Source organism: Vombatus ursinus, unplaced genomic scaffold, assembly GCF_900497805.2.
Source record: "Vombatus ursinus unplaced genomic scaffold, bare-nosed wombat genome assembly UNPS02004712.1, whole genome shotgun sequence".
NCBI classification, from domain to species: Eukaryota; Metazoa; Chordata; class Mammalia; order Diprotodontia; family Vombatidae; genus Vombatus; species Vombatus ursinus.
This window is the reverse complement of record NW_020944490.1, coordinates 22,709-34,040: the sequence shown is the minus strand read 5'-3', so window position 1 is coordinate 34,040 and position 11,332 is coordinate 22,709. Positions and strand designations below refer to the sequence as shown.

The following is an 11,332-nucleotide window of genomic DNA, read 5'->3' as shown; positions in this document are numbered from 1 at the left end:
AGAGGGTAAAATAGAAATTGAAAGAATCTGCCAATCTCCTCTTGAAAGAGATCCCCAAAGGAAAACTCCTAGGAATATTATAGCTAAATTCCAGAATTCCCAGGTCAAGGAAAAAATATTATAAGCAGCCAGAAAGAAACAATTCAAGTATTGTGGAAACACAATCAGGATAACAAGATTTAGCAGCTTCTACATTAAGGGACCGCAGGGCATGGAATATAATATTCCAGAGGGCAAAGGAGATGGGATTACAGCCAAGAATCACTTACTCAGCAAAACTGAGGATAATCCTTCAGGGGGAAAAATCGTCATTCAGTGAAATAGAGGATTTTCAAGCATTCTTGATGAAAAGACCAGAGCTGAATAGAGAATCTGACTTTCAAATACAAGACTCAAGTGGAACATGAAGAGGTAAACAGGAAAGAGAAATCATAAGAGACTTATTAAGGTTGAACTATTTACATTACTGCATGGAAAGATGATATTTGTAACTCATGAGACCTTTGTCAGTATTAGGGTAGTTGGAGGGAAAAAATTATATATATGCATATATATAGATTATATGTATATATACACATAGATAGATAGATGGATGGATATAGGGCACAGGATGAGTTGAAGATGAAGGGGTCATATCTGGAGAATAAAATTAAGGAGTGAGAGAGGATTATACTAGGAGAAAGAGAAAGGGAGAGGTAGAATGGGACACATTATTTCACAAAAAAACAGAAAAGAAAAGGCTCTTACAGTGGAGGGAAAATAGGGGAAGGTGAGAGGGAATGAGTGAATCTTATTTTCATAGGATTTGACTTAAGAAGGGAATAACATACACACTCAGTTGGGTATGTAAATCTGTCTTACCCTACAGGAAAACAGGCGGGGAAGGAGACAAGAGAGTAGGGAGATGATAGAGAGGAGGGCAGATTGGGAAAGGGGGTAATCAGAAGCAAATACTTCTGAGGAGGGACAGGGTCAAAAGAAAGAATAAAATAAATGGTGGGGTGGGATAGGATTAAGGGAAATAGAGTTAGTTTTTCACAGCATGTCTACTATTGAAGTATTTTGCATAACTGCACAAGTATAACTTATATTGAGTTGCTTGCCTTTTCAATGAAGGAGGGAGGAAGAGAGAGAGAAAATTTGGACCCCAAAGATTTAAAAACACATGTTTAAAAAAAATCTTTTCACATGCACCTGGGGAAATAAGAAATACAGGAAATGGGATACAGAAATCCATCCTGCCCTACAGGAAAATAGAAGAGGAAGGGGATAAGAGAAGGGGGGGGGAGAAACAGAAGGGAAGACAGACTAGGGGAAGGGGTATTCAGAATGCATGCCATCTTGGGGTGGGGTAGGGGCGAGATGGGGTGAGAATTTAGAACTCGAAATCTTGTGGAAGCAAATGTTGAAAACTAAAAATAAATTTATTAATAAAAAAAAAATAAATGGCCTATTCCCTTCCCTTTCCTTATGTTACCATCCAACTGGGCCTAGAGGATGGGGTCATTTTCTTAACAAATGGCTTCTAATCGCGTCAGACTGGGTCCTTCCCATTGGATAATGTCTGCCGTTTTGTACTGAATCCCAGACATTTCCTGAAGACTGACTCAAAACTTCAGTTGCGTCATTTATTCTTTAATTTGGGGCTCTCACCCCTCAGGTGGGGCCCCTCTTTACTCAATCCCATTCAGCTCAAAGTCCTCTTGCCTGATTCTCTTGTCTCCAGGCTTCAGGCTGGCTTTACTTGGGCAGTTAGCTTTGGATTAGGGCTCCACCTGGTGGTGTACCTTGAATATCGTGGGACTTTGTTTTTATCAGGACACAGGTAATAAGGACTGGATTTGACAAATTTTCATTCAATTCAGTTCCACAAGCACATATCAAATGCCTGCACAATGTTAGGCACTGGAGATTCCCTCAAGGCATCTGTCTAGGAGTTTCTTCTTTTTCTTTCCCTTCCAAATTCTCTTCTTGTTCCTCCTCTTCCCTTCTCCTTTCTCATTCCCTTAATTATTATTCTGCCTCTCCCCCTCCCCCAAATGCAATGTTTCTTCTTCCTTAAGGATGAAGGGAATCAAACATCCCAGTGACTCCTGTTGGCAGCCATAGAATAGTTGATACTTTTATGGTGAATAAGTAGTGGGATCCTCCCAGTAGTGGTAACCTATAGGGTTCCTGACAGTGATGAGAGAATGGAAGTCTAGAGTCAGAGAGCAGACTGACCCTTCTCTCTTCTTCTCCCTCAGCCCCCTTAACCCTTGTGTCTGAATCCAGTGACATTGACTAGGAGAGGAGCCTGGGGGATGACAGTGAGCAGGCTGGTGGATAGAAAAATGGAAATATGTTCCCAGGGAAGCCTACTTCTTTATGAGGCTGGCTAGGGTTGGGGGAATGGCTGGGGGCCAGGGAGAGGGGTCCCCTAGATTCAGTTATTGTCACACAATCCAAGGGGCTATCAGTCTTCCCTTTTACTGTTCTGTCCCTCCTCTGGGTGGGGACTGGTGGGGGGAGGTTGGTGAAAAGAGAGGGATGATGAAGGTAAGGAGGCGGAGACTTTGGGGAGGCAGGCAAGGAGAAATATAAAAGAGGGAGAATGAGTTGTGGGGAAGACCCCATCTGACCTGAAGCAGGGTACCTCGGACCTCCTGCAGCAACAGGCTAGCTCACCCCCTTGGACTCAGGGTAAGTGGGCACAAGGATGAAGAAACTGAGGGGTGATAGGTCTGTCCCTTGGGTTTAATAGACCATTAAGGAGGCTTTTGGTGGGGGGACTGGAATTGGGCATTGGAGGCTGATACAGATGAAAGAAACTTGAACTCTGGATGGGGCAAGGCGTAGGATGCAGAGAGATTTAGATGTGGGAACCGGGTTGTAGAGTGCTCCACTACAGGGTGAAGAGGTGAGACTCTGGGGCTGGAGTTTTTCCTTTGGACCTCCAAGAAACCTGGTTCTTGGACCAGTTTCCCTGTGTACTAGTAAGGAGACATGCCCTAGGGACTCTTGGGAGAGAGTGAGTGGCCAGTCTTTTGAAGGGAATATGTCTAGGTAGGTTCATATATCCTTGAGTATGTGACTCTGTGTGTTTATACCGCTGAGAAGGCATGTCTATGTGTGCCTATGTAGCTGTGAATCATAAGGAATGCTATCCCAATACCTAGGTCAGACATTTCTGCATCCTTTCCTCTTAAAGGCTTCCTACAATTTCTCCTTCTTCAGGAAGCCCTCCCTGGAATGAGTTGATGTGGGCATATGTTTTCCTCCTCCCATCCCCTATTCTCCACTTTCTGGTTGTCATATGAATCCAGTTTCCTTTGTAGGAACTTTAAATGTTAGGCTGTCCGTGCATCAGTCAGTCCGTGTTGGGGTCGGTCAGTTTGAAACAGAGCTAAAACTAGGAAATTTGATATTGAGGATGAACTCCATGCAGTAATTCTCAAATCAACTTCAAGACAAATTCGTTTGGGATAGAATTCAGAGCACTCCCCTGTTAGGGAAGGATGCACACCCCAGCATGCCAGTCACTGTAGGCAGAGTCACTGGGACTCCTTAAGGCCATTTTGCCAGGGAGACTGGTGTCTGAAGGGCTGGTGAACAGGATCCCCGGAGTGTGTCATCCACCAGGAAAATGAAAAGTTCTACCTTGAAGCTTTCTATTTCAACAAATTATTCTTGCTTACTGGAAACTAAGCTCAGTTGTTTCTACACTGCTTGCTGAAGGACTGACTGTAAGTGATGCTGGTATTCTTTGGATTTCAGCAACCTGGATAAAGCCCAGATTGTCCCACCCTTGTTATGGCTCTGCACTTGTGGCAGGGAGCATCTGTGCATGTGTCCCTTGTCCCATACAATGCAGGCTCTGGTAATGCACTAAGTGCTTTGGACAGTGAGGCTGGGTGGGAGTTGGGGGCAGAAGAGTGAGATATCAGAAGAGTTGGGCAACTTGGAATTCCATTATTATTCTCTCCTTGGAATGACCATTGAGTATCCAGTTGGGCAAGTGTTTGCTAGATTCCTAGGCATCTGGAACATTTTTATATTGCGCTCTCTCTCTCTTTCTCTCTCCCTCTCTCCTCTCTCTGTCTCTCTCTCTCCCTTGTCCCTTCTCTGTCCCTTTCTCTTTTCATTCCCTCCCTCTCCCTGAATTCCTCTCCTCTTTCTTTCCTTTCATTATTTTCTGTTCTCTTCTCCTTTGCTCCATTCGTTTCTCCTTTATTCTGACATTTCTTTCCCCCTCTCCCTTTTCCTCCCTTCTCCTCCCTTCTTCTTTTCTGTCTTCCTCTCCTTCTTTATCTCTATTTCTGTTCTGCTTCCTCCCTTGGACTTCTCTTTTGACTCTTTCTTCTCATCTTTTGTTCCTCAGATGGCTGCCTCTCAATATTGGCTCTCTCTTCTGGTCCTCTCCTGCTGTGTGGCTCTCTTGCTGCCACCGTGTGCTCAGGGGGCTCCACAGGAGCCAGTGTACCCTGGCGATGATGCCACCCCAGAGCAGATGGCTCTGTATGCTGCAGAACTCCGAAGATATATCAATAGGCTGACCCGGCCCAGGTGAGTGAGAGTCACTGGAGTGGGTGGAAGTGGTGCTGGGGTCTGCGAGTCTGAAAAATGGCAAAGTGACATAGTGAAGACAGCAAGCTCCTCAGAGCCAGGAGGTCTGAAAACAGAGGTTTTTAGCTGGGGATGTTGCAAAGGTATGTGTTGGACAGGTAAAGTCTGAGGTCCTTTCCATATTGGCAATTCTGGGTATATGTACAGCATGCTTATGTATGTATGTGAGTAAATGCATGAGGGTGAGTCTGGACTACTTTTCTTAACAGTGAGACCTTAAAGTTAATGTGATCAGGTCTATCCAGATACAGTGGGAAAAAATCCACAAATTCCCACCAATTCTGAGTCTAGGGACTAACCATACTTCCAACCACACACTTCTCTCTCAGATAGACAATTCAAATTCTACCTTTCTGTCCTAGGTAGGGATTAGGAATGCCATTCTCAGAGAGGAAGGAGAGGGTCTATGTGTGTGTGTGTAATGACTGCATGTCTGAGTTTGTGAGACTGTATGTTTGCATGTGTATGAGCGTGGCCTTGTCTAAGTGGTGGGGGTGTGGACAGCTCTGATCCCAGATATATTTGCCACATTACTCTGCAGGTATGGGAAGAGAGCAGTGGGCCAGAGAATCTTCCAGGATGGAGTGGATATCTTGGAGTAGGTGGTTCTGCTGCGCATTCCCAGGTGCCAAGTTCGCCAAAACCTCTGAACTTCTCTAGACTAGGGGGGAGGAGGGCATAGTGTGTGTGTGTGTGTGTGTGTGTGTGTGTGTGTGTGTGTGCCCTCCAGAAGTAGGGAAGTAGAGTGGCTGGAGGAAGGAGGGATAAGGTGTTAGATGAGCAACAGGGCCCTTAGGGGCAGGATTAGGGTCCCTTGGGAAAGAATATGAGTAGAGTCTCTGAGGTGATGGGGACAAGATGTCATGCTAACTGGGGAGCCTTTGTCTCTAACCCGCCATCCTGCTGTCCATTCTCTTCTCTTACAGGACACCCAGTCATCTGAAACATCAGCGCTCCTGCCTCATTCCCCTTTCCTCATTTCCAGAGCCCTGTAGGAAGTCTTGGTCCTAGCTCCTATGGCCCTGGCAGAAGCTGAGCCATAGAGTTCTATCCTCATCCCTAAACCAGGCTTAATAAAGCTGAATCAAAATCACAGTCCCTTTGTCTCTCTGTGCAGTACTTTCACTTTAGGTTTGGATCTCAAGATATAATGACACACACTCAGTGTAAACTTAACAATCACATTTACTTTACAATGATTAATAATGATTAAGGCAACAGGCATATGAAGGTAAGAATAACATTCAATACAATAAATGATAATCAAAATCAAGAAAAGGAGGAATAAGAAAAGAAAGGATACACACTCACTAACCAGGCGATCTCAAATACCTAGGAGACCGGGGAGACTGGAGATGATCAAGAGGTCTGATCAGGAGGCCAAAAGAGCAGCGTCCTGCTCTTAAACAACAAGGGCCGTGCACACTGTCCACCCTTTAACAACAACAGAGATTTGGCGTCCCTATCTTTGACATCAAAGTACTCCAAAAAATCCCCTTTCAGATGCCCCTTTTATATCTATGTAAACCAGGGAAAAACAATCTTAATATTTTGTTTTGTGTACGTATCCTTGGTCACCTCAGGTCCTGGATATGCACACATTCTAACAAAGGTGGGAGCTTGATCAGAGCCCCAAATACCTGTTGTGTAAGTCTCCAAGGAGTGATCAGGTCCTTGGACAATTACACACCTCTCTCAAGAAAAATGTTCCTTGAGATCAGAATTGCTATCCCAGGTAACATAGTTTGTTGGTTACTTAATGTTTCGTCTCCATTATAACCTCTGTCATGCATGTTAATTCCACAGTACATTCTTTATGTCAGGTCATGAGGCAGTTTCAAGAGGGGCTGGGGAAGATCTTCCTCGGTTTCCCTCACAGTTTCTCTTTATAAATTGATTCTTTATGATTTAGGGAGTGATTCCATAGATATTATCTGATTTGATCATGAAGTAGACAAGGCAGGTAGAAAGAATTTCCCATTTTATAGATAAGTATACTGAGGCTTATCAATGGTAAAACCCTTGCCCAAGGTTTATCAATGAAAATGTAAGAATAATGTATGAATAATGTAAGAATAAGAATGTAAGACTAGAATCTGGGTCTCTGTGGGGACCATGAGGGATGGCTATAGTATAATGGAGGGACTCAAGGGATGTGGGAGGAGGAGATAAGCTTTAAGATTTCAGTAAAACAGGTGAGGCCCATGTTGAGGGTATTCTATTGTCACAATTGCTCTCCTGAATATTCTGAAAACTGACTCTAGAACCCCTTGCTATCTTTCTCAAGTTCAGTGTGACTGGGTAATCAATTAGATGATCCATGGCCTGTGACCTCATTCAGCATAATCATATCTATCACAAGTCACTTATCCACACACACAATGTAGGCATATAAATAATGTAAATAATGAGAAGGAATCAAGTAGGAAAGTCATTCTGTATCCCCACTCTACCACCCCATCCCCCACCACACACACACACACACACACACACACACACACACACACACACACACACACACACACACACACACTACACTCCAAAGTTATAAAACCATAGAATGTCCAAGGTGAAAGGGATCTTTTTTTCATTTTCTTTTTTTTCATTTCTTTTTTGTGGAAGGGATCTTTAGTTAATTTAGTCCACCTCTCATTTTTTTTTTGCAGCTAAGTGGCTCAGAGGATCCCTAGAACACTGGATTTGGAGGCAGGAAAACATGAGTTTAAAGCCCACCTCAGACACTTAATAGCTCTGTGATCCCAGGTAATCACTTAACCCTTTTCAGCCTCAGTTTTCTCAACTATAAAATGAAGATAATAATAGTCCCTACCTCCCAGGTGAGGATGTGAGGATGTGATGTGAGGATGAAATGAGATAATATTTGCAAAGAGCTTTTCACAATTTAAAGTGCTATATAAATGCTAGCTACTATTATTATTTTACAATGGGAGAAACTGAGGCTTTGAGAGAATAATTGACTTGCCCAAGGTCACACACCTATTCGGTGCCAGAGTTGGGACTGGAACTGAGGTCTCCTGACTCTCTCCCCCCTCTTCCTGCCATGTTGCTTCTTTGTCCTTCATAGCTAGTTCTCTTCTTGATTGACAAGGGATGATCTTCCTCAGAGCTTGGTCTTCCTTCTTAAGTCTACCTGAAAAATCAAAGGAGAGATGAACAAAACAGAAAACAAAAATACTAGAAACAATATTGGAGACAAAACTAGAAACTTTTTTTGAAAAAAAAAAGAGACAAACCCTCTACAAACAAACCAATAAACCATTAGCTAATTTGATTAAAAAAGAAGAGAATCCAATTACCAGTATCAAAAATGGAAAAGAAACATTCACAACAAATGGAAGAGAAATAAAGGATATCATTAGAAACTATTTTGTCCAAGTACATCCCAATAAAACCAACTTAAATGAAATAAATATTGACAAAAATATAAAATATCCAAATTAACAGAACAAGAAATAGAGAATATAAGTAATCCAATGTCAGAGAGGAAAAAAATGAATAAGCCAGAGATGAAGTTCTAAAGGGGAAAAAAAATCCAGGGCCAGATGGATTCACAAGTGAATTCTATCAAACAGTTAAAGAAAAATTAATTCCAATATTAGATGAACTGTTTACAAGACTAGCCAAAGACAAGATCCTACCAAATTCCTTCTGTGACACAAATGTAGTCTTGATACATAAAACAGGTAGAATCAAAATGGAAATAGAAAACTATAGACCCATATCCCTAATGAACATAGACATGAAAATTTTAAATAAAGTATCAACAAGTAGACTAAAATAATGTGTCACAAATATTATATACTATGACCAAGTTGGATTTATACCAGTTGCATAGGGTTGGTTTATTATTAGGAAAACTATAAACTTAACTAACCTTATTAAGAACCAAAATACATGATTATGTCAATAGATGCAGACAAAACTTGACAAAATATTTCTGCTACCAACACTAGAAAATATAAGGATAAATGAACCTTTCCTTAAAATAATAAATAATATATATTTAAAACCAAGAATTACCATTATATGCAATGGAGATAAACTAGAGTCTTTTCTTATAAAATCAGGGATGAAACAAAGATGTCCATTTTTGCCACTTTTATCTGACATAGTATTATTAATGCTGGCAATAAGACAAGAAAAAGAAATTGATGGAATAACTATGGGGGGAAAAGCATAATTGTCACTTTTTGCAGATGATATGATGTTGTATGTAAAGAACTCTGAAGAGTCAACTAAAATTTTGTTGAAACAATTAAAACTAGCGGGGCAGCTAGGTGGTGAAGTGGATAGAGCACCGGCCCTGAAGTCAGGAGGACCTGAGTTCAAATCCGGCCTCAGATTAAATACTTGACACTTACTAGCTGTGTGACCCTAGGCAAGTCACTTAACCCCAATTGCCTTAAAAAAAAAACCAATTAAAACTAGCAAATTTGCAGGATATAAAATAAATCCACAGAAATTCCCAGCATTTCTGTATAATACCAATAAAAATTGACCAGAAGAGATAGGAAGAGAAATTCCATTTAAAATCACTAGAGAATGTATAAATACTTGGGAGTCTGTCTTCCAAGATACACACAAGAACTATGTAAATACAACTACAAACTATTGTGTACAGAAATAAAGGTGGACCTAAGTAATTGGAAAATATTAAGTGATTATGGGTACAGCAAATCAATATAATAAAAATAATAATATTTTCTAAATAATTTAGTCATTCATGTGGATACCAATCAAACAATTGAAGTATTAATAGAACAAGAAAATAATAACAAAATTCATATGGGGGCAAAAACAAAAGGTCAAGATTCTAAAGGAAAAAGTAATGAAAATAAGTGGGGTTGGAAAGGGGGCCTGTCAGCACCAGATCTCTAGCTATATGACAAAGCAGTAATTCTCAAAACAATTTTGTGCAGGTTAAAAAAAGAGAGTTAAGAAGGAATAAGAAAAGCTGAAATTCTGGCTAAGATCTTCTAGTTCCAAATCAATCAACAAATATTAAGTCATTATCATGGGCCAGAAGCTGCCCATTCTACCACTCAGTCTCCTGATTCTTCCCTCTATGGATGGCATTGTCATAGCTATATCAAACCCTGTAACATTGTATAATCTCTTAGATTGATCCATTAATTCCTCAAAAGAGTTTGGCCTAACTATCCACATATGTAGCTAGGTGGCATAGTGGATAGAAGGCCAGGCCTAGAGTTAGGAAGACTTGAGTTCAAATCTGACCTCAGGTACTTCCTAGTTGTATGACCCTGAGCAAGTCATTTAACTCTGTTTCCCTCAGTTTCCTCATCTGTACAAAATAACTGGAGAAAGAAAGGGCAAACCACTTTGCAGTATCTTTGCCAAGAAAACCCCAAATGCAGTGAATATAGGTTAAGAGTTACCCAGGATGAGCAGTCATGAGATCTGCTTTGTTGTAAGGAATACCCACATTGATGAGATTGATTTGAGTATTTTAATATACAGAGAAGATGAATAATTATTGTAAAATAAAGCTAATTTTTGTTGTGCTCTGATAGATGTTTCCTTATCTCCTACTGTTTTTGCTATCTCTCTTTTTTTTTTTCAGCTAAAGACAAGGTTTATTAGAACATCCATCATATTGGGCAGACTCTTAAGGAGTCTGAACATGAGTAAGCAGTGGCTAGATTTTAAGAATCTCTGCAGTGGCTAGATTTTAACAATCTAAGCATCTTAATGGAGGCAAGATGGACCTTATATACAGAAAGACTATGGGAGGGATCTAGGAGTGGCCAAGTAGTCTATGAGGTAATAGAATTCCAGGGACCTGGACCACATGTCCAAGGGAGAATGGAGAAATGGCCTGGGGCCATAGGGAGGTCTGCAATGAAAGGCCAGTTGATGGGATTATAGGCTGGGGGGGAAGGGGGAACCGGAGGGGGGGGAAGGGGGAACCGGAGATTTGGCCATGTGGGAAAGTCCAGGGTTTTTCCTTTCTGGGGCCCAGATCCCAACCCCATCATTCCCCCCTCAAACAAATGGGACCCAAATTCTTTTGGAGTAAGGGGTGAAGGTCTCAGCTTCTGAAACTGCTTCCTGCTGGCAAGGGGTGTAGAGCTGTCTCTGCCAAAGAGGAGGTTGACTGGAACCAAGCACAGTCTGCATCCAGGGAATGATGGGGGACATTGGCTGGTACTTGCTGTTTGCTACCAACTGTAGGTGAATGGCCTGTAGTCTGGAAGACACAAATCTGACAGAAAAGACTGCAGGGCCCAGATATAAAATGGGGACTAGATTTAGGGCCCAAATGAGAGAATAAAGCATTCTTAGCTCTATTTGGATTCAGATAATTCAGTTTTCCAACCATGCAGTATCAAATCTATCTCATAGCCAGACTCAGGGATAGCCAGGTGGGTAACATTCTCTTTCAAAGGAACATAATGGGGAAACTGAGCCAGGAGGATCCCATCTTAGACTGAGGCTAAAATTGTCCTCTCAGCTTTTCCTGATGCTGACTTCCCACCAGTATCACCTTCTCTGAGTACCTTGTGGCATTTCTCTCAGATGGTGGATTATTGATTATTGATGGATTATGACCCATCAGACAACTCAAAATAAAATCCTATGAGCTTTTACCTCAAACAGCAAGTTTTACTAATCACCGTTTAGGAAAAACTTTTCCAGGATTTACATCTCAAACTTAAATTTGTCCTAATGTAAAAAGCCAATCATT

The 11,332-nt window shown here is 41.4% G+C and overlaps 1 protein-coding gene across 1 annotated transcript; it reads left to right on the top strand.

Moving 5' to 3' along the window:
- The first annotated feature begins 4,360 nt into the window (after nucleotides 1-4,360).
- On the top strand, nucleotides 4,361-5,700 carry PPY (pancreatic polypeptide). The gene is made up of 3 exons (XM_027841182.1): nucleotides 4,361-4,545; nucleotides 5,147-5,230; nucleotides 5,532-5,700. Exons 1-2 carry the CDS (start codon nucleotides 4,361-4,363, stop codon nucleotides 5,205-5,207), a joined length of 246 nt encoding a protein of 81 aa, XP_027696983.1. The 3' UTR covers nucleotides 5,208-5,230; nucleotides 5,532-5,700.
- The last annotated feature ends 5,632 nt before the right edge of the window (nucleotides 5,701-11,332 follow it).